This window comes from Ruditapes philippinarum, unplaced genomic scaffold, assembly GCF_026571515.1.
Source record: "Ruditapes philippinarum isolate M1 unplaced genomic scaffold, ASM2657151v2 ctg193_1_1_1_1, whole genome shotgun sequence".
In the NCBI taxonomy this organism is placed as follows: Eukaryota; Metazoa; Mollusca; class Bivalvia; order Venerida; family Veneridae; genus Ruditapes; species Ruditapes philippinarum.
The window spans coordinates 41,015-65,559 of record NW_026861762.1 but is presented as its reverse complement, the minus strand read 5'-3'; the positions used below and the strand labels follow the sequence as shown (position 1 = coordinate 65,559).

Below are 24,545 nucleotides of genomic sequence, written 5' to 3'. Positions count from 1 at the left end.
TGGTTCTACATAATAGATTTCAACTCGCCTAATTTTCTCACGTTGTACATAAGTATCATTTCCTAATTTAAAGCTACATTTTCATTGATTGAAAAATTCGGCATACGTAATCCGTTAACAGAGGTTTCATTGTTAAAAAACAAGTTATTTTATCATTAACCATGGTGTAATTCAAGTGCTCACACTTCATTAGGTATCATTTGATTAAGACGAAAGAGAAACCCGTGCTGTTTCAATTAAATGTTCATTACAGACAGTTATAAGGAGTGCTGCTAATTGAAAACATTGTTTTAGAAAACGGATTAAAAACTATACAAGTAACTCAATTTAATGTACAGCTCTGTGCCAAAATGAAAACCGATTTCAAGAAAATTCTCATAGGATTACATTATGTATTTATTTTTGGATTTCTGGAAGTTTCATGTGAATTGTAAGTAGACAATTTATTCTATCAAACTTCAAAAAAAGTTAAGAAAAACAAATGGATGAATCACTATTTAATAGATGTTTTTGTATTAAACTTCAATATAATTGTAGCATTCCCGGTACAGAAAAATTTTGCAGAAATAAAGAGATTTTAAGCGAAAAAAGTATATATATTTTTTGAAGTAGTCAAATAAGTTGCAGCGTTTTGAAATTTAGTTCATTACTTTTAACATTGCTCCAGTATATATGTGATATCCCAATTTTAAAGTTTGTAACACTGTACTTTTATTTTTAGTGGGTATATGTTGACTTTCCCTCAAACATTACAAATCGGAGCGGGTGAAAAATTTTGTCTTCAACTCTACAATATCTCACAATCCGTCGATCTTTATTTAAATATATCGTGCTATGGAAGGTCAGTGCAACACCACCCAAAGACATTTACAGCAGGTACTAATAGTAATTTTTATATTGAATGTATAATTATATTTCTGAACTCTTTATAAAAAATCAATGTGTACTTTGTTAAATGCTTATGCCGAAGAAAATATAGATTCGCTTTGTCAGCAGTCCATAAAATAAAGTTCTAGCGAAAAGCCAACCAACATCAACTTTGTAGCCCAAACTTACGGTACAGATCTGCGGATGTTTCAAAATTCAAAATTGTACCAATTCATGTTAAATGTTGAATTCTGCTTAAGTCGGTGCTAGGGAGCGTGGACGGTAGTTTGCACTTGACAGTACCGTCCATGAACAGGCCCTGCAACATTTTCAATTTTGCCGTGTTGGGCTTTCTTTAGGGATTCTTATTTTCTCTTTTTTGTTAATTGTCCGCCCTCATGTTCTATATCAAAAAGATTGTAGAACGTAACTGTTAATTTTGGATTGGTGAGAAATTGTTAATACTGCAAAAAATCATAGTTGATGTAGCATACAAGCCATGTTTTCTAGTTAGGTCAAGTTCAAAGACCTCTAATACATAAAAATATGCATTCCTATTTATAAACAGATTCACTTGCAGGTTTCCAACGTTTATATGTAAACAGTGAACAGACAGCAAGAAAAGTAGAGTGAATTATGTTCTGGAACAATAAAACAAAACGGAATAATAAAAATTGCATAACGTGAAAGTGAACAACAAGTACTAAGACATGTCAGGATGTTTACATATCCATTACTACACTCAGAGGCACTTATAACCCGACACTTACATTTTTCGGTATAAAATTATAAATTGGTTATTTAATTGTGAACGGATTTTGTTCAAATTTGGACCATACAAAATTCAACATTTTGTACTTACTACTAAGAATTTTATTTACAATTCATTGACAAGAAAATAGAAAAAATAACAAAACAAATAGGCTACCGTAAAATGAAAAATCACTAAATGGTATTAAAAATCGTAACAAAATGAATTATCTCTGAATCCAACTAAATCCGCATTTTAACCAGTTCTAATACTTTGTGTGTCCTCCCATTGCTTTAACAACTTGTAAACACCTCTGTCTCATGGAAATGACGTTGTTTCTCATGAAAGCTTAGGAAATATTTCTCCATTCCCGAACAAGGGTTTACTCGAGTTCCAGCAAATTGCGATGGGCTACTTCCTTGTTGCTTTCTCACACGCCTGTTCAATTCATTCCACAAGTGTTCGATGATGTTTTAATACATCTGGTGACATGGTAGATAAAAGAAGTTGTTGAATGTTCTGTCGCTGCAATAACTATCGTTAATTTGCGCTGTATGTGCTGTGCACCATCATGGAAGAATACCATTCTGCCTTCGAAGCCGCTAGATCAAATTATAAACATGAGATGAATTAAACATGGCATGTGAGAAAGTGGCCATTAGCCCCTAACAATTTGTTTAAACTCAAACAAGCCCTTGTTCAGAAATGGAGAAATATTCCACAAGCCTTCATGAGAAACTACGTCATTTCCATGAGACAGAGGTGTTAACAAGCTGTTAAAGTCATGTGAGGACACACACGTGTTAATTATAACCGGTTAAAAACATAGGCATTTTGAGATTTTTCATTTTACAGCAGCCTATTTGTTTTGTCATTTTTTTTTCTATTTTCTTGTTAATGAATTGTAAATAAATGTCTAATAGCAAGTATGATATGTTGAATTTTGTATGGTAAATCCGTCAACAAATAAACAATTTATACCGAAAAATTATAAGTGCCTCTGAGTGTATCTATAGGAAAGCTGATTACATGGCAATATTTGCATACTTTATAGCGAAGTAGCTTTCTGTCCATGATTTATAACTACGTCAAAAATTGGAATTAATTTGAATTTAAATATTTCCAATGTATAAACAGGATTTTTCAAATTTAATTTGAAAAAAAAAGAACAAAAAAAACCAAAAAAACATTGGAATGTCCCACTGCAAAGGGAACGGACAAAAGTGCGGAAGGGAGAGGTCTCAAAGTTGGGACTAGGGACGAACTAATCGTCAGGCAATCTGGGTCAACTCGGCCCTAAAACTAACTTGATCCCTATGTCATGGGCTGTAGTAAAACAAAACTGAGGCGTTTTAAACTAGTAAACTGTTCACAAAAAACCCACAAATAGCCACACAATCTAGAATACGACGATTTCGTTTAAAGGGACAATCGATGAATCGCAGTATATTTCACTGCTACCAGCTGTAGAAGCATTTAACACGTTTTAAATGGCGTGAAAAATTTACCATTCACGTGCATTAATTTTTTTTACCGAACTCAATAGAAAACTCTTGTTACGGTAACAGTCCGTAAACTGGTTTATAGACAATTCCACCATGGTTCCCAATTTAGCCAGGATCCAATCTACTAATTTGGATTCTTTTAAGTTTAACTTGCGGGAAAGTGAAATGTCAAATCTTTTAAATGTATTTTCTTTGATATTCAAGTCACAGGAAACAAAATAAGGTTAAATTTGAAATAGATTTTTTTTTAAATAATTACGATTCGTTCCACTTAAGTAACGACTAACCCCACCAACCACCAAGACTGCAAGTTTGTGTCAGATCTAGCACCTGGACTGGATCCATCCATGTCAATCACAATGTCAATAAAAACTTGAAAATTTTAACACCGATGCGGCATCCATCTAAATTATATATTTTTTGCTCAAACCATTTTCAGACAAATTCCAGTTAGGATGGTCCCCAATGGTACCAATGTTCTTATTAATTCCAGCAAATTGTACAAATAAAAAGAACTTGTATTTACTATCCACACACTGCCAGTTTTCAATCACAACCACTTTTCAATCACCCCTAGAATTTTTTTATTTTTGACCTTATTTGTCATGTAACCAAACTGTAAGCACATCTTGTATTCACCTTGACTAAATTCATCAGCAGCAATGTCAATTATGGCAATAAAAAAAAGAAAATGCTAGCATTTTAGTTCAAAATATGTAAAATGTGTGTTTTCCACTAATCCTTTATTTTCCAAGTTACAAATCGCAATAATTTTCTAAAAATAATTGATTTACAGACTCAGTTTTTTGTCAGTGCAGAAATGGATATTAAGTTGGACAACTGTTTCAATATCATGAATTCATAATGTATACTGCACTTCAAAAGCTGTAATTTTAATATGTACATATTTTACCATACAGTTCTTAATTGGAAGGTAATACATCAGTAAAGTAACAGTCACTTAACCAAGGAAAACATTCTCTGTGATAACTTTTCAGAAAGCAGTCACTAGAGTGGGGTCATATAGACCCTAAGATCCTAAAAATTTCACAAGAACATGCTTTATCTGTTATGCAAATTGAAATGTACATCCATACCCCAATTGTGACAGCTTTACCACTGCAAATAGATATCTAGATTGAAAAATGGCATTGCAATTAGGTTAAAATTGTTTATTACCATTTATCTGAAGTTAAGTTTGTCAAAATTTCTCCAAAATACAGAACTAATTATATTTTAACATTGTATGACAATTTTATGTGATACAGTTTATATTTTGTTAACTGATTGAAAAGTGGTTGTGAAATTTTGAAGAACAGGAAAATGGGTCAGTAATGATTTGTCCTCGATTCATAGTAATAGTTCAAGTAAAATTTTAAAAAGTTGGTGCATTTATTAGCTGAAATGATAATATTCGCAGAATTGAAAGAGAATTTTTTTATATATAATTTCACTGTCAGTTATTGTTGAAAAATCTGTTAGCTGATCGGAAAGAGGCAGTACAGGGATATATTATTAAATTGTGCTTAACTGTCGCAACTTGACTTTAAAATACACATGTCATACATAAAGTAACGCAATGATTTAAATTAGAAACCTCTATGGTCAGTCAGCCATGTTTTGAGTGGGAGCTTAAACGGAAAGCACTATGGTACCGTGGTATGTTAATTGATGGCCATTTTTGGCTTCAGTTTAATTTTTTTTTTTTAACAGAATATGACGTCACTACAGTTTCAGGAGATGACCTTCACTTGTCAAAACATGAAGTTATCAGTGTAACTGGTGAATATGGCGTAAAATAAAAACATATTTTAAACACATACGGGCAGCTTTGGATTTTCCTATCATTAACAGAAATTTATTTGAAATGAAAATATTTCTGACAATTTCTATCCAAATTCAAAAAAGCAGCACTTCCACTTTCACTTTAATGGTGGAAACAGTATTTGGTGGAGTTCAGTGTGTAAAGAACAACATTTTCTGATTACACCGGAATGGGCAAGGATGCGGTACCCGCGGTGAAAACTATAATATCAAGTTTCAATAAAGTAAAGATTGCATACTCTGCAAACGATATAGGAAGAGAACCTGGTTTTAAGATTGACATTAAACTCATTGCTAATTTGAATGAGTTTGAGAGTGTTTCAATAAGCTTACAACTTCCAACACATTTAACACAATCAAATAAATTTGCAATTACTCATCAAATGTCAGTGAAAAAGATTTTTGATAGTCCTTTTTTATAACGGTTATAAGTATTCTCAAACTTAAAGTCTGTATCAAAACTTTGACTTTTTGAAATGTGACTTCTTTATTTCATATTCCAGGACAGTCTAATTGCTTTGTGTGGAGACTTCCACATTCCATAACTGCAGGATCGTGCAACATTGAGGTCAAAGGAGAGGATGGGAAGAAAGATGGCTATGTGTTCACACAAAGCAAGGAGATCCAGATTGTGGATACACACCAGATCACATTTATTCAGACAGATAAACCTGTGTATAAACCTACAGATAGAGGTACAGTCTTATTTTTTTGCTAAATAAGTGCAATTCTGCTTTTCAACAATGAGACTTATTACATAGTCTTTATATCTCTAGCTGTTTGTTAAATTTACAGTTCAATGCATTGTGTACAAACCAACAGAGGTTCTCATTTATCTTATGATGTGATACTATAAAATCAATGGAATACAGAGTTCAGGCAGTGAGATATAAGGTTTATTCCATGGACAAATACACTTAAATTGTAAAATGTGGGTACATTTACCAGTAAATTAAGCAGAACCTATTCCTCATTTTGTGAGGCATTTATATAGAGTATATAATTCTTTCATTTTTTAAAGCACTTTCAGGGAAACCTGTAGAGACAAAATTAAGTATGTTTGTGTTTTTTTTATATTTGTGATACATAGAATACTACTCAACATTTCTCATTTAGAGTGCACAAATAATGAAAGGTAATTAAACTATCAGTAGCACCTGCTAGATGAATCATCATGCTTTGATTCAGAAAGAAGGAGGTTTTGCACTTTTCATGCTTAACCTAAACTATGTTGATCAATCCCAAGTGGTTGTTTTTAGCTTTATTATAATTATATCATATATATCATAACAAACTGACCTTAGTTAATATCACCTGCGTGTCAATTTCAGCATCACACTAAAAAAGCAAAGCAAAGTTTTTTGTACCATGTAACTGTTTCACTTTACTATTTGAGATTTTTTTAAAACAACATTACCTTTACTACCAAACATTAGTACAGTACATAACTCTGTCATGGATTCTGACACACTGTTTTTGTTAATGGACATTTTTTGTTTTCACCCTGTCTAAAATGTGTTTGGCTAGTCATTTAAATCAAGTCAGTTATTTAATTTACTGAAGCTTTTTTAAAACCATATATCTTGAAAGTTTTATTATCCATTTTGAAGTGAGATTTATTCCCAGGACTTGGTATATAAATATATTAGGGCTCTATGTCTGCAATTAATTTAGGCCAAAAAGCCTGTGATTTGCAACTTTTAAATTTAAAGGTGAAATAAAAATACCTTGTCAAAGTCATAAGTATAGAAAATCTCACACATGATTTCAATGAATATAGAGGGAGTTTAAGTAAATTTTGTTATTCTCCTTTTTTACTTACTAGAATTTATGTCTAGATGTGACAGGTTATTGTAACAATGATTAGTCAAAATATCTTGACATTCCAATGTGAAATTTAGAGATATTTTTGTTCTTTGTAAGAATCTCGCTTCTAGAGTATTGCTCATACATAAAATAGCTAAACTTTCAGTACAGTTAGATGGACTAGTATATAATATATTAGAAGCTAGCATGTGGTTTAAATTTTCATTGTAGTTTTATTGCATCCTTATTCTCAAATTCATAAAACAGAAACAGACTTCAGACTCCCTCACTCCACCCTATTTTCTCAAAACACCAGACATGAAAATATGTAATGAAGGATATGATGATCTCTATATCAGAAAGATAGACTGTGATATTCTAAATACAGACTGATTTAAACATTTATTCATGAAAACCACAAACATTCGCACAAAACAGGAGTCCATAACCAATCTGATAGGTCTAAAATCAAAAATGAATTTCATGCTTGTGTCAAAATGTAATATGTGGTATTTTGTTAACAATTAGACCATCCACATTACATGTATATGTGACTGAAGCTCATATATTATGTAGTTGAGTTATACATTATTTTTTATTTAAAATGGTCTCAAGTCAATAGTTTTTCAAAAGTTAATAATGAATGAAATGTTTTTTGTCAAGTAGCTTGATTAGTTTTAACATGTCTATGATTATTCATAATTCTTTAATTATTCTAATCATATTCTAGTTACAGTACATATACATGTATAATAATTTTAGCACTCTGCATTATATCTTTTGGCCTATTTATAGCTTTTTTATTTGTCTATTTCAGTGAAATTTCGCATACTTACTGTCACTCAAGATCTAAAACCATTAAAAGAAAAAGTAAGTATTACAACTCCTGTACATACCCGCTTATAATGAACATCTTCTTGTGAGACACAGCCCTAGTTTTATTACCTCAGAGGGGTATATGTACATCTTCTTGTGAGACACAGCCCTAGTTTTATTACCTCACAGGGGTATATGTACATCTTCTTGTAAGACACAGCCCTAGTTTTATTACCTCACAGGGATATATGTACATCATCTTGTAAGACACAGCCCTAGTTTTATTACCTCACAGGGGTATATGTACACTGTCTTGTAAGACACAGCCCTAGTTTTATTACCTCACAGGGGTATATGTACACTGTTGTGTAAGACGAGTCAAATTTTTGCCAAAAGGCCAAAAAATCAGCATTGATTCAGCTCACAGTGCAAAATCAGCCAAAAAGTCATCAATTCTCTCTCAAAGTTTTCTAAAAAAAATATTAGAATTATGACAGAAGTCAAAATAAAGTTATTTCTATTGCTTACTTTTTGTTAATTCACTTACTAATGGCTCATTTTTCAATATTTGTATTATATCTATGAACTGTATATTTTTGCCTTTATGAAAATAAACTTGAAACTTTTCCTCATGATAATACAACTTCAAGAGATTGTGTGGGGGAGGATTTGTCATTGTTGTTACAGCTAACATTTCATTCTGGATGAAATGCTTTCTGACAGCTTAATTAATTTGGGAATTTTACATATTTATTGCAACTTTGTAATTGCTGCACCATTTTAGAAATGTGATAAAAAAAATTCTTTTAAATTAATATTGTGTAGCTCCAAATTGAAAAAAAATCACACCATGGAAAAAGTTTTTTTACAATAAGGCAAGGTATAAAATTTGACTTCAGTACTTAGTGACTTGCACATAACAAATATTTTGTTGGATAATTTTCACATGATTTTCAATAGATGTGGGGAAGTAAAAATGTGTAACAAGTTTTTTACACATTTTTGTTACATAGAAAATGCTTTATAGAAAATAACTTTTTACCAGACCAAAGACATAATATGCATACATTGAACTGTTGTTCATTTTTTAGATTTTTTACTTGCAAACAGTCAAAAGTTGACATGTGAAAAATTCGGAAATTACTAATTAAATAATAACTGTCTGATGCTTTTATGTGTTTATTCAATTTTGTGATTAAAGTAATCACTTTCATCAGAAATTATTTTGATACAAGTTCTAATACAGTTATGGCAAAGTGTTGCACTGAAACCAGACCCTCACTATTGTTGCACTGAAACCAGACACTCACTATTGTTGCACTGAAACCAGACCCTCACTATTGTTGCACTGAAACCAGACCCTCACTATTGTTGCACTGAAACCAGACCCTCACTATTTTTGAAATGTTAATTTCCCTTACGTCAATGTGGATTATTCTTCCTGTTAATTCAAGTGTACCATGTAACTGAAAATCTTGTACTGTTACATAGGTAACAGTACTTTTTCACAGTAAAAATCTAAAAAATAAAAACCTATAGAAATAATTTCCCAATGAAGTATTTGTTCAGGTTAATGAAATAAATAGAACATAGGTTTGTAAGAAACTGCAAAAATATCATCCCTCATAAAAATGTTTCCCTCAGCATTAGCATTTTTTACTTGCGATGATATTTTTATTGTTACAAAGCTATGTTACATGTTACTGAATTGTGTTTTGTTACATTTTTGTTAACATCTGGTTAACATCCTGTATTGACGACCATCATCTTTACTGAAGAGCTGTTTTTAAGTAGCTAAATTTTCTGCATACTATAACAATATCAAGTGGCTTGTTGTACTATAAATAAAACAGATCATTCCCTAATAATTATCCTTGATGAGAGTAACTGGCAGGTATATGTGGGGGCGTGGGGAATTACTTGCAATTATAGTGTACCACCCTATTTATACATGTAATTCTTTTTTTCTTGTGGGAAACTGGTATTTGACTACATTATTATCAAATATTAGACAGTTTGGAGACTGAATAATTAAATATTCATCTGTATTCTATTGTTGTTGATATTGGGAAGAAAAAAAAACATTATTGAAAAATTAAAAACTATGTCAAGTGGAAATGTATTTTTTACTTCTTCTGTGAAGATCAGTTTTATAAATAATGAATGAATTTTTTTCTATCGTTAAAAATTTTGATTTTATTATTATATTATCATTTTGTTATTTAATCATTAATGATAAAGGTAATAAAACATGTATATCTATTGTTAGTGTTTGGAGATTTGAGATAATATTTTACTCCAGTTTTTGTGCCTTAACAAAGGTCTGATAAAAAGCTTAATTTAAGCAGGAAAAAAAAAAAAGTCTTTTCTCCTCTTTGCTTCAAGATATTACATAATAATTGAAAAATATTAAGTACATGTAGGTTGAATTAATGTTAATTGATGTAATATCGAAAGTTTAACCTGCATGAGGATCTAGCACCTGGATGAGGACTTTTAGGTTGGTGCGACATAATTGCTCACCAGTACTAACTAGTTCAATTTGGGTTGTTTTAAAATGTCTTAAGCTATATATCTGCTTCCACAAAAAACACACACACACACACACACACACACGCACACGCACACGCACACGCACACGCACACACACACACAAACAACATTTTTTTATTTATTTTTTATAAAGAATACTTCTGAAATATATGTTTGAAAGAAATATGTTTGTATATTTCCTTTGGAGTGAGACTGGCACATGCCAGAAATCATTGCTAACTGGTTAAAATCCTACTTTAAATAGCAGCATGATATTTTTTTGCTGAACATTTTATTCTGTTTATGTATGAATAATTCTATTGAGAATCAACCATGATATATTGAAAACACCATTATTTTACTGATTATAAAGATTTTCAAGATATTTGATAAGATATAGCTTCATTAATTAAAATGCTGTTGTTAAATAAAAAAGGAAATACCTGTCCATGTTTGTGACATAAATAAGATGTACAAGCTGAATGAGGGCATAACTAAAATTGATATGAAGATTCCCAATCTCATTAAAATCATATCCTAACTGTCGCTTCACTACCATACGCTACATAGCGAAGAGTAACGGAGCGAAAACGATGATCTGATTTTAATGAAATTGGAAGATTCCTTGCTTAAAAGGACTCCACTGAGTTTTACCATTTAATGTTGGTCTTAAGGTGTCCGCCTGGTGAATTTTCGTATTTTTTGTTCTATAGTAAATTAGCCACATTTGAGGCTTAATTCTCAATTCCACTGGTCTTGATGAATTATATACTGTCTTCAACTTTAAACATCAATACTATTTAAGTCAAATGAGGCCCAAAATATAATATGTTACTGGCCAGGGACCATCAACCCAACACTTTTTGAACATTTTTCCATACAAACTTAATAATTTTAAAGCTAGAGATCTGAAAATTTGACACAGTACAGCTAGGTTCTTCTCCTAACTAACAAACTAGTTTGTTTATTTCTGATTATGTTTACACTTACATCTGAGGCCCATCAATGAGGGTATCAAAATTACCTAAATTGTCCGCTTTACAGTACCATGTGTTCGGACAGATATGTTCATGACATTGATTCAATTCAATAAAAGCTTGGGGTTTTTGATTTTTTATTTTGAACATGATATACAACATTTCAGCAGCAAATCCTGAAGTTTTGTTTACTATAGCTAGTATAAGAGATCAGGTATTGCACTCTTGATGTCTTAATTTTCAACTCAATGTTCTTGAAATAGACATAAAAATATTACCATTAACTAATATTGAAATAAACTTTATCACTTAATTATAGAAGAAACATGCTTTTATTGTTGATATAAAGTGACTGATTAATCAACAACCACTGAACAAATATATATATATATATATATCAGGCATTTTCTGGGCCGTCCGGGTTTGCTGGTTGTCCGGATTTGGTGGTCCCCAACCAGTAGCCATCTACTTTTTTCAGAAATCTTCATTTTGTTTTAACACTGTTTAAATTCCCCACTTTGATAACTCCTGACTGCTGGTGGGTAGTACATTTTAACCCTTCCGCCAACAAATGAGTTCCTGGAAAATACACAAAAAACAACTTTTAAAGTCATCCTATATAATAACACACAAAAACTACACACATGCAATAAATACACTTTAATTATGACCAATCAGACAAGAGAGAACTTAAATTGGGCCACTTGAACTACTTTCTAGACTACCACAGGTTGTGTCTAATTCCGGGTTGGGTCTAATTCCATACTGTGGTGAGATCTTAACCAATAACTTGTTGGCAAATTTTCAGATGATTCCCTCACCCTATTTTTCAGAATAATCATTCTTATTGTGTAAAATGACATAAAAATGAAAAATAATCAATACGACTAGCACTAACTATCAATTTTCAATTAGTTTATATATTTCTCTATGGTCCTTTTCATTGTAAATGCTTCACTTGATCTATGTAAAAATAAAACAAAAATTTTGACCTCAGTGGAGCACTGTAACATAGCATTTCCTTGTCAAAATGCTTTTACAAAACATTAATTATTTCAATATCCAAAAAATTAACTTTTACATTTTTAACAATCATTAAAAGAATTTCAAGTTGCATAAATATTTTGATAAAAATTACTTTTAGATTCTCAGCTGATAAATTTTACAACTATAGTATAAACATGTCATAGTGGTCAATAAGGAAATATTATCACCTTTTGATTTTAATACTTTATGGCTTAATTCTCAATTTCCTAGTCTTTTATCAAACAAGCCATACTTGATTATCTTTTGACATTTATTACTAATATAGCTTAAGGCTTAATCACTATGACAACTCTTTCTTAATTTATATTGTTGCTTTTTATATTTTAAATTAGTCTTATATAGAATTTCAGACATATAACATCAAGTCTTAACTTAGAAAATAAATAATTAAAATTAACTTAAGCAAAATTCAGGTGCTAGCTGTGAAAATATATGTGTGGACTATATGATTATTTTGTATTTGAGAACTTTCAATGGGCTATAAAGAAATAAATGAAATAACATCATACTGGACTTTTGAGTTATAAAATAAGTCATCATAACAAAGAGGATACTGGATAATAATAATACACCAGTATCCCACACACACCTAACCAACCGAGGGTTTCCGTGTAGGGCGCTCACTACGCCAGCGAGTATTCCCCAAACGACCCCAAAGCGAAGGCCCTGCCGGTGACCCTTGGCTACAGCACCTTTAAACTTAAATCTTTTCAGTTAGTCTGTTTATTTGATTTGTATGATTCTATATCTGTTGTATTGAACTCTAAAATCAAAATAAATTTGAAAGTAAATGACCTATAATAAATTATGTCCACATTTACATACATGTATTTTATAATGTTTATTTCAGATAGATAGTGTTATAATTCATGATCCAAATGATTTTTACATGAGACAATGGTTGGATGTACAACCAGAAGCAGGTAACATTATTAGGATATTACATTTATTTATAATGTAGTGTTGGTATATTATTTTACTCATATCAAAAAATGTTTTTGTCATGTTATAAATTCATTCTTTTTTTCTGCACTTCCATATATTAAAAAGGATTGCCACAAAAATAGCCTATTGCTTGACTTTACATCTATACGAACAAATTATAGTTTCAGATCTGTAACAGGGTACAAATTATTTTGCCCATGTTGCCAAATCAAAAAAGAAAAGGCTAAATAAATCAGATTGTGAAAAGAATAAGTGATTGCATGATTGATTGATTGATAAAGTTTTTTTTTAACACCAACACTATAACTGTTATATGGTGACTTTTAAGTTTTACTAGTAAAGGAAGACCTCTTAAGTCACACCCCTCTTTGCATTATTACAGGCAATAGTGGTCACCTGGTTAGACCTGATGACATTGTAAAGATTAAAGTTGTTACTTGTATGTATCATATAAACTAAAATGAGCCGCGTCACGACAAAACCAACATAATGGGTTTGCGACCAGCATGGATCCAGACCAGCCTTCGCATCCGCGCAGTCTGATCAGGATCCATGCTGTTCGCTATCAGTTTTTCTTCTTAATATAGGGTTTGTAAGCGAACAGCATGGATCCTGATCAGACTGCGCGGATGCAGGCTGGTCTGGATCCATGCTAGTTGCAAACCCATTATGTTGGTTTTGTCATGACACGGCTCAAATCATTTCTTAGTTCATGGTGACTGTATCCTTCATAATAATACATGTATGATTATAATTAATAGAAAGTTGTGACCTTTCGGTTTAAGGTGTCTGCCTCTCAAGCCAATAATTATGGATTTGAGCCCTTTAGAAGAGATCAATACTGTATTTTCTGATACTACAATGGCACTGGTCAGAAAATAGACAAAAAAGTAGTTCAAATAAGCTACAATCTTCTTTCACAATGTTGCATATATATTAAAAATCTTTAAACTAATTGTGATTATATTTATATTACAGGATTGGTGAGTTTAGAATACAGGTTATATGATGAACCTGTTTTAGGTGACTGGAAAATTGTTGCTGTTGTGAATGGCAGGAAGACAGAGCAGTCATTCAGTGTTCAGCAGTATGGTAATAAAACTACTTTAGCATTATTTTTTTCTTATTAATCCATTGTAGCTTTTCTATTTGAGAAAACTATTCAGCCTGGCAGGTACAATTTGACGATCTCACATCTTCCTAAGCTGTTTTAGCAAGCTCCTATCATTAATGTTTTACAACAGTGCAGGCCTACAAGACTCTACTATTATAAGCTAGATTATGTATTTTAATATTTTGTCTTAAACTTTAAATGGACTATTCCTTATTCGTAACAGGGAAAATCCATTATACAAATTCAGGAGGTTAAGGGCTAAATACAATGTTCCTAAACTGGCCCAGTTTGTTTGGTATGTCATATACACATGTATCATGTAACTATACTCTATTGAAATGTGAATTTGTTAGTTTTACTCTTTTGTAGTTCTGCCAAAATTTCAAGTGTACATGAAATTACCTCAGACCTTGACAGTAGATACAAAACAATTACAGTTTGAAGTATGTGCCAGGTAAATGATAAACATTGTTACATACATCTCTATTTTTAGTTTAAAGAAGCTTCAGATGAGGTCAGAAATTATTTTGCAGTTAAAGAACGATTCTCTTTGTTGTGCTCTATTTAAAAGAAGTTTTGATCAAGTATCTTTTGGGAATGTAAGGTCACAATATATTGATATCATTGTAACACTTCATGATGTCAAAAAATATTTGATTGAAAAAATTCTTTAACTTTTAGTCCGTGATACAAAAACAGTTTTTAACATTATGTCTGTGCCATGAAATTATTTTCAGTAGCTTTTGGTCAATGTCACAAGAACAGGTTTTAACATTTGGTCATTTTTATATACCATGAAAATATGTTTCTTAGTTTGAAAAACATTTTCCTTAGCTTTTGGTTGATATAACAAGAACAGTTTTTAACATTTGGTCAATACAACAAATATATTTTTCTTAGTTTTGGTTTATGTCCCTTCATCAGTGATAAATTTTCCCTATTTACATTGGGTGCATTGTTTTGGGTAGACATTAGTATAATTGTTACTTAACATTTTCTTTAAAATGTCAGACTATAATTTGGTAATTCACCTAGATTATCAAACATTTAATTTATTAGTTGAAAAGATGATTAGTAAGAAAAAGTATTGACAGCTAGATCATTAAACTGGGTAATAAATAATTAAATTAATCTTCCTTTCGTCATATTTTATTTTATGTTTTCATGATGTTGAACCTTATTTTCATTAGGCACAATTTTTACTAAGAACTGTATTATATGTTTAGGTATACTTTTGGCAAGCCTGTGACAGGAAGTGTTAATGCTTCAGTATGCCTGGAGAACACAGAGACAAATTGGTTCTGTGAGAATCGTCTACGACCATGTGCTTACATCAAGTCAAAGGTAATTAAAACTTTCATTACTTTACTTACTGTTTCTAATGTTCTAAAACTTTCATTAATTTACTTATCACAATTTATAGAGGTAACACTTGTTTTGATTTCTGTAAACAAACTAAATGATCTTGCTCCTCATGCTGAGTGCAAATTACTGACCCAATTAGTTGTAACCCAGGCCTCAGCACTGCAAGGTCACAATGGTGGTTTTAATTTTGTCAAATAAATGTTCAGACAAATTGTTCTGCTGGAGCATAAAGCAAGGTTTTACCATTTGACTACCATCACAAAGTGGGTCTTAAATGGGGATTTAAGAATAAAAAAGTCAAAGTCTGTCTATTCACTTAAAAACTAGGACTGTTGTTACAATTGACTGGTGCATAATGAAATCTTAGATACTAGTAGACTTTATTTAGCAGGAAACAGAGTCTTGCATTAGGCTATTTGTGCACTTTATACAGCAAACTTATTTGTCCAGCCCTTACCACTAAGGTTAATTAGTGTCATAAGAAATAAATCATAAAACTATTTTACATGAGTATTTCTCTTCTAGATAATTCAGTTAAAAGTGCATCATTACTTGTCATTGGCATGTACAATAAATAGAATTTGTTTGCTATCATGGCAAAAATGTTACATCGTATTCTTTTAATTACTTACAACTCTTGATCAATCTTTGATATATCTTCACAGATGGATGGTTGTCACAATTTTACAGTGGAGACAAAGACATTGAAGATAAAAGAAAGACAGTTCTCTTTGTTATGTAAACCAAAACTAGTGGTTCATGCCAATGTTACAGAAAAGGAAACAGGTATTAGCATGGTGAAAACTTTCCCTCTTTCTTACAATTATTGTACTTTAACCACTTGCCCTTCACCCCTGTGGGTTTGAATCCCAACAGGGACTTTGAATTCTTTCATGTGAGGAAGCTATCCATTACTCACCTGGGTGCCCCTTCCTGCCTGAAATAATTCACAGAAGAAAACCTGAGGTATTCCTTCACCAGTAAAGCTGGAAAGTCGCCTGGAGATCTTATAATACTGTGCCAATGCAACATAAACCCCATCCAATAAAAACAACAAATAAACATTATTTTACCAACGGTTATTTTTTTACTAGGTTTTTGGACATAAAAAATAAATAAATAGAATTGTTCATGTGTTATGCATTCCAGAATTTACCTTTTTTTCACCCATCAGTACTCGTCCCACACTCTAGTAACTTATAAATCTTGAATTTATATTAATTATTTCTATAGAAAAGTGTAACTGTATTATATTTGGTATTTTTTATAGGAACTGTTGTAGAAGAGAGTCAACAAGGTGTTGGTGTCTGGGAGGAAAGAGTAAAACTAAAGTTTATCTCCCAGAAATATTTCAAACCATATTTTCCATACATAGGGAAGGTATGTACATGTATTTGAGTGATGATTAACATTTTTAATGGTTTCTGATAGCCTATTGGAAACTTTAAAAATGAGAATCTTAGAGAAACATACATTAGGTTTTGCCTATCATGACAGCACAATATTTCCCAAAGATGAGGTTTCTTAATTCATTCATTGTACAATCTTGAAATATGTTGAAATTCATTCCAGTGTGAAAGTTGACAGTTATGTGTGTGGGGCATTAGTTATTACTGCTGCAGAAATTGTCTTTCAGCTTCGACTCATTTCATTCAATCATGCAGTTTTGTTTATAACTATTATGTGGTGAACACAGTGAATATTAGATGTCCTTATCAAATGAAATGATAAGCATCTGTTTCACTGTGTAAATTTTCCCTTTTTATATTCAAAAAGGAATAAACAAAAGATTCTCAAGACAACATACAGTTTTGCTTGTTAAGCATTCAAGGTGAAAATGTTTAGCTTGACTATTCAAAGAATAGTGAGAACTGTTGTACTCACCCAAGTGTTTGCGTCACACTTTGGTTAAGTTTTCCATGCAAGTTGGTATCTCTGAAACTACTGAAGGAAAAGGGTTGAAATTTCACACCCTTATTTGAGAGCATAATAAGAGGTCACTATCTAAGGCACATAACTCTTACACAGATTTTGAGACAATTATAGCCCTTTTTGAACACTGATATTCTACCACTTGTTATACTATCAGGCACTGAGACTAGTCTAGCATGCTGTCCTACCGACAGCTCTTGTTATATTTTGATCTGTCAAATTGACTAATACTGATAATTTTAGATTTAATTAGCTTGAATTGTAATAGTAGGACTACTATTTTGAAATAGAACTATACCAGGTACTTTTTCCTCTGTATATGTAGATATATGCCTGGAATCCAGACGGTTCCCCTGCTGAAGGAGAAACATTAACATTGACAGTAGGCAAGCTGGGAATCATCGCCACCCTGTACACAGATAAAACAGGTCATGCTGAATTCAACATACAGAATCTCACACATTCAACGCCTTATTTTGTACTTAATGTAAGTCATTACACCTTATCTTATACTTAATGTAAGTCAGTACACCTTATTTTGTACTTAATGTAAGTCATTACACCTTATTTTATACTTAATGTAAGTCATTACACCTTATTTTATACTTAATGTAAGTCATTACACCTTGTTTTATACTTAATGTAAGTCCTTACACCTTGTTTTATACTTAACGTAAGTCCTTACACCTTGTTTTATACTTAACACAAGTCCTTACACCTTGTTTTATACTTAACGCAAGTCATTACACCTTGTTTTATACTTAACACAAGTCCTTACACCTTATCTTATACTAAAAGTAAGTCATTACACCTTATTTTATACTTAACGTAAGTCCTTACACCTTGTTTTATACTTAACGTAAGTCCTTACACCTTGTTTTATACTTAACATAAGTCCTTACACCTTGTTTTATACTTAACGTAAGTCCTTACTCCTTGTTTTATACTTAACACAAGTCATTACACCTTGTTTTATACTAAACGCAAGTCATTTCATTAATGTAAGATACTACATCTTATTTTATACTTAATGTAAGTCAGTACACCATATTTTATACTTAATGTAAGTAAGTAAGTAAGTATTAGTAAGTAAGTAATGTCTTTATTTACTGAGGCAACACATTTGGTTACCCAATCTTCCATGTGGGCCTCAAAAACATAAATATACATAAAATATACATAATTTACATCATGGTTATACAGTGAAATTTTCAAGATACATATACACTGTACATGAAAACACAAAATATAATGATATATTACTTTATAAAAACAATGCATAAATAATTAAAAACACAATACATATTCATATAATGTAAGTCATTACACCTTGTTTTATACTTAATGTAAGTCAGTCAGAGGTTTTATGCTCTTTTTTTAAATTTTTAATTGAATAATATACAAGTTACAACTCATGTAAAATTTTCTTCTCAGGGAGATTTAGAATGTTATATTTCATGACATTTCTGTTTCGTAATTTATTCAGGCAAAGACTGAAGACAGTGACTATACAAATAAGAAATACTACACTATATTCCCAGCAACAGCAAAGAAACATGTGAAACAGTGGTATTCCCCATCCTCCAGTTATGTTAGACTGTCAACTGGAGATCAAGGAGAGAGACGATGTGGCGAGACAATTACCATCGACGTGGTCCACTCCCTCATGTCTGATGTTGACATACACAGTGTCACTGCCCAGGTTTGCTGCAAACTTTTTTATTAGTGCCAAATGAAACTGTTTTACTTGCTTTTTTAAGTTGACAACCAGATTCTATTCTGGAACAGATTATATAATGAAGAAAGAAAGCTATTTAAGAGATATTCAGACTGGAGAATATAGAGATTACTTACCGGTAATATGAAAAAGATAATTGTATGAAAAATTAATGTTTAAGTTTCATTTGATCAATTTATATTCAATTGAGGTTATTTGATTCACAGTGTATTTTTGAACTATTGAGTGTTAGTTTTAAAAAGGAAATATGGTCAAGTCCCAAGTTAAAAAGTTAGTTGATATAAACTTGAAATACTAAGTTCCAGTACAAAGTTGCATAACTCTCTCTTTATAATACAGTACAGCCATGTCAATCTATCAAAATTACGGCCACATGAATTAAAAAAATCTTTACTGCTTTTCACATGCATAGTGTAATAAAATTGTGTCCATTGGGCTGTAAGCCTAATAATTTGGTAACTGTTAGGTGTGCTGTTTTCATAATTAGTAGGGAAGACAATTATGGACAGACCACAGACTGACACTTTTGATATATAAAATCTGACCTATCAATAACTTGACAAACAGTAAGCTAAGGTTTGTGCAACTTGGTGTTGATTTTGTTCTAATTGTGTCAAAGGTCATGGTCACAGTCTAAAATCATTTTCCAATCAGGAACTCAAGGAGAACTAGGTTTGTGCAACTTGGTTAAGACTAAGAGCATTGCCTATGACCAGTAGATGACCACTATTGATTTTATAGTTTTTACCTCAAAAGTCATGGTTACAAAAATACTTTGTGTAAAATCTTCTTGAGAATGAGTAAATCAGAGTCTCTGACTATGCAAGTAAATGACCTCTATTGATTTTGAGGTCATTATGTCTAAAGTTCAGGTCACAGTGACATTTTGTGTAAAAATCCTTGTCTAATCATTTATTTATTCAGGTTGTTTTCTTGTCCTTCTTTTATATTTTTCCATTAAGTTCTAATGCTTTGACTTACAAGTCTCTTTTTCTTGATTTCATTGCTATAAATTATAAAGTTTTCTCCTTAACCATATTAACGTAGTGTCTTGTCTGTCTTAACTTAGGTAATGTCTAAAGGAAATATCATAGAAAGCAATGATATAACAGAAGACATGAGGCGAAGTTCTCCATATTTACCCTACTTTAACGGTCCTGTGTTTACACCAAGAATTAACCAAGGAAGTCCTCGAATACTTGATGATGATGATGAAGATAACGTGATCCAACCTGGGGCTTTATCAGATATTGAAGGATATGTGGCAGGACCTCCAGGTGGTGGGAACCTCATTAGGGGACCTCCTGGTTTTGGGAGCCAGGCAGCCGGGTCCCCAGGATCCGGGAGTCAGGCAGCAGGGCCTCCAGGTTCAAAAAGAGATAGTAATCCTGCAGTTCCAGAATCTATTGGTAATGCAGATGAAACCATATATCTTTATATGCATAATTAGATTTTGTGCATTTACATTTGTAAAACATAATACTAAGAAAGTAAGGCTAAAACTTATAGCCCTGTCTCTGATATGATTTATAAATGCATAATTTAATTATTAAGTACAATGTACATAATTTACAAAGTTTGCTTTGTTTTGCTTGAAAAATTGTAAGCTGATATAGGCACATTTTCAAAGTTTAACATCTTTTTTTATATTCAAAATGTTTGTATGTAAATTTGGATTCTTGATTGGAAAAAGATTTTCATCTTTGATTGGGATTAGACATCCATATTTGGTACTGACATCCATATATGATACTGACATCCATATTTGATACTGACATTCATATCTGATACTGACATCCATATTTGATACTGACATCCATATATGATACTGACATCCATATTTGATACTGACATCCATATTTGATACTGACATCCATATATGATACTGACATCCATATTTGGTACTGACATTCATATTTGATACTGACATTCATATTTGATACTGACATCCATATTTGGTACTGACATCCATATTTGGTACTGCGGATGGGTTTGAAAACAATTATTTGATCGATAGATAAACTGTCTGACTTGGGGTTAGATATAATACCATAAGTATACATGCATTTTCGAGGACTCAGAAAAATGTCTTGACTTGTCTTCCAGATAATACTTTAATGAAGTCAGTTATGATAAAAAAATCATATTGCACCAAAACCTTATATCATGGTTTTCTTGAACAGGGATGAAAAAGTATGTTTATCAAGATTTGTCAACTGTATAGGTTTGTTTTAGGAGATGTGGCCCATGATTTGGTTGCTACGGCTATCAAGGGTACTCCGAGCTCAGTTTACCTAAAATGGAAACCACCTCAGAAGGTAGATAGAGGTAAGAGGTTGTTATTCAGACACTCATGTACAGATACAGTAAAATATTTTAAACATACTCATTTATATCTGACTTGTTTACACTTTCGTTGTTATTATAGAAAAGATCATAGCAGCTAGTTCACATTAAGTCATAAAGGGTAATTGTTATGGTGTCTGCCTCTCAAGGATTTAATGTTCAAGCCTTACATGGGTAATGGCCATGTCTCTTCAAATAGCATCAGTACTCAGGTCAGCTTAGCTTGAGTTCTTTAACCTTTACCTCTCTAAATATCTTAAATGGACATGTCCATCTTTCAATCTGGACAAAACCATTCATTGTTCGTGCCACTTTTTCTAGAAAATGTTATATGTCTTCTTTCTGTCTCAGGTTATTTAGTATTTTACACAACTGACCCAAGCCAAGTGGACTTGTATTGGACGGTAGATGCTGTCTTGGCAAATAAAACATCTATAACAATATCAAAACTGATGGTGGACACAACTTATTACTTTAAAGTTCAGGCCTTGGATAAGAGTGGCTATGGACCCATGTCATCTACACTGACTTTCAAAACTCCTATAGGTGGGTACAATATAATGCTCATAATAATAAAATATTTTTTTAGAGAAGGTAATATGCAACAAGATTACACAAGAAGAGAACATGTATACTTATTTTCAGTACAGCCTTCTGATTTAACAATAACAAAGAAAAATGTATATGTATGTGCTGATACAAGTCTGGCTGGACTTTAATCCTTCTTTATATTATATAGCTTTAATCTTTAATTTGTTTTGCACTATTAGTTATCAATAATTCTTTAATTATGCTCTGCTATATAAATACACCCAAGCGTTATCTCATCTCAGCAGCATGCATTCAGATGAGTAAACAAGTTATCATTCCCAAAAAATAAGATAATTTTAAACTCAAGATAGTTATAAAATACGTTTTAGAAATTGAATTAGTTTCTTAAGAATTAAGGGCTAACTTTAAGCATTGCTTTTGCTAATTTAGGGTGATATACATACTGCTGTTCCACAGAGGCCAAAAAGATCAAAGATCAGTTTGGGCACTTAAAACAGAAAGATATGCAAAAGAAAATAAAAAATCTAGTCAGAAATGAATTTAATATTGTATTTTTGTGCTAATCTTAGCTTAATTTGAGTGAATAGCATTGAAATGCTTTTTAATTTTTGGTTATTTTTCACAATTAGAATAATTATTCTGGAAAAATGGTGTGAACGAATTATCTGAATTCCTGGTTTAGGCCTACATCGAATGGAACATCAATATCTAAAAATAATTTCCAGTTCAGTTTTGTCAAAAAAACCTCAGTGGTGTCCCTTTAAGGAAATTAAGATTTGAGCAATCTGTGTCGTTAATCTTCTGTTCATTATTTTACATATGCTTTTGCTTTAAAAATTTTGATTGTGAATCTTGTTTGTTTAAATGTATTTTATTTTAAGATAAATGTTACATTATTCTTGTTTATTCATAAACGTTATAATTTTTTAGGCAAAGAAAATGGCGATTCTTCAACAGTTCCAGAGATGTCCCCACCCACATTACGTCACTTCAGTTTTCGTCAGTATATATCTGGAGACATGGCCCCTAAATTGAGAATTCTGGTGTATATGATAACTAGTAACAGAGAGACTGTAGCTGATACTATAGATATTAATGTCGCCCAGTGCTATAACAACCAGGTAATCATGGTATAATCTTGTCAGATACTATAGATATCAATGTCGCCCAGTGCTATAACAACCAGGTAATCATGGTATAATCTTGTCAGATACTATAGATATTAATGTCGCCCAGTGCTATAACAACCAGGTAATCATGGTTTAATCTTGTCAGATACTATAGATATCAATGTCGCCCAGTGCTATAACAACCAGGTAATCATGGTTTAATCTGGTCAGATACTATAGATATCAATGTCGCCCAGTGCTATAACAACCAGGTAATCATGGTATAATCTTGTCAGATACTATAGATATCAATGTCGCCCAGTGCTATAACAACCAGGTAATCATGGTATAATCTGGTCATATACTATAGATATCAATGTCGCCCAGTGCTATAACAACCAGGTAATCATGTTATAATCTTGTCAGAGACTATAGATATTAATGTCGCCCAGTGATATAACAACCAGGTAATCATGGTATAATCCTGTCAGATACTATAGATATTAATGTCGCCCAGTGCTATAACAACCAGGTAATCATGTTATAATCTTGTCAGATACTATAGATATTAATGTCGCCCAGTGCTATAACAACCAGGTAATCATGGTATAATCCTGTCAGATACTATAGATATTAATGTCGCCCAGTGCTATAACAACCAGGTAATCATGTTATAATCTTGTCAGATACTATAGATATTAATGTCGCCCAGTGCTATAACAACCAGGTAATCATGGTATAATCCTGTCAGATACTATAGATATTAATGTCGCCCAGTGCTATAACAACCAGGTAATCATGTTATAATCTTGTCAGATACTATAGATATCAATGTCGCCCAGTGCTATAACAACCAGGTAATCATGGTTTAATCTTGTCAGATACTATAGATATCAATGTGGCCCAGTGCTATAACAACCAGGTAATCATGGTATAATCTTGTCAGATACTATAGATATCAATGTCGCCCAGTGCTATAACAACCAGGTAATCATGGTATAATCTTGTCAGATACTATAGATATCAATGTCGCCCAGTGCTATAACAACCAGGTAATCATGTTATAATCTTGTCAGATACTATAGATATTAATGTCGCCCAGTGCTATAACAACCAGGTAATCATGTTATAATCTTGTCAGATACTATAGATATTAATGTCGCCCAGTGCTATAACAACCAGGTAATCATGTTATAATCTTGTCAGATACTATAGATATCAATGTCGCCCAGTGCTATAACAACCAGGTAATCATGGTTTAATCTTGTCAGATACTATAGATATCACTGTCGCCCAGTGCTATAACAACCAGGTAATCA

The 24,545-nt window shown here is 31.9% G+C and overlaps 1 protein-coding gene across 1 annotated transcript in view; it reads left to right on the top strand.

Moving 5' to 3' along the window:
- Positions 1–24,545, top strand: part of LOC132716729 (murinoglobulin-2-like) — a 43,301-nt gene continuing 18,756 nt past the window's right edge. The window contains exons 1-16 of the mRNA XM_060700049.1: positions 1–430; positions 722–876; positions 5,451–5,642; positions 7,571–7,623; positions 12,976–13,048; positions 14,049–14,162; positions 14,554–14,638; positions 15,411–15,528; positions 16,215–16,335; positions 16,820–16,929; positions 17,807–17,968; positions 18,968–19,183; positions 20,289–20,628; positions 21,455–21,547; positions 21,917–22,111; positions 23,048–23,238. Coding sequence (XP_060556032.1) covers positions 351–430; positions 722–876; positions 5,451–5,642; positions 7,571–7,623; positions 12,976–13,048; positions 14,049–14,162; positions 14,554–14,638; positions 15,411–15,528; positions 16,215–16,335; positions 16,820–16,929; positions 17,807–17,968; positions 18,968–19,183; positions 20,289–20,628; positions 21,455–21,547; positions 21,917–22,111; positions 23,048–23,238 — 2,298 coding nt within the window. The 5' untranslated portion in view covers positions 1–350. The remainder of the gene's footprint in view (positions 431–721; positions 877–5,450; positions 5,643–7,570; positions 7,624–12,975; positions 13,049–14,048; positions 14,163–14,553; positions 14,639–15,410; positions 15,529–16,214; positions 16,336–16,819; positions 16,930–17,806; positions 17,969–18,967; positions 19,184–20,288; positions 20,629–21,454; positions 21,548–21,916; positions 22,112–23,047; positions 23,239–24,545) is intronic.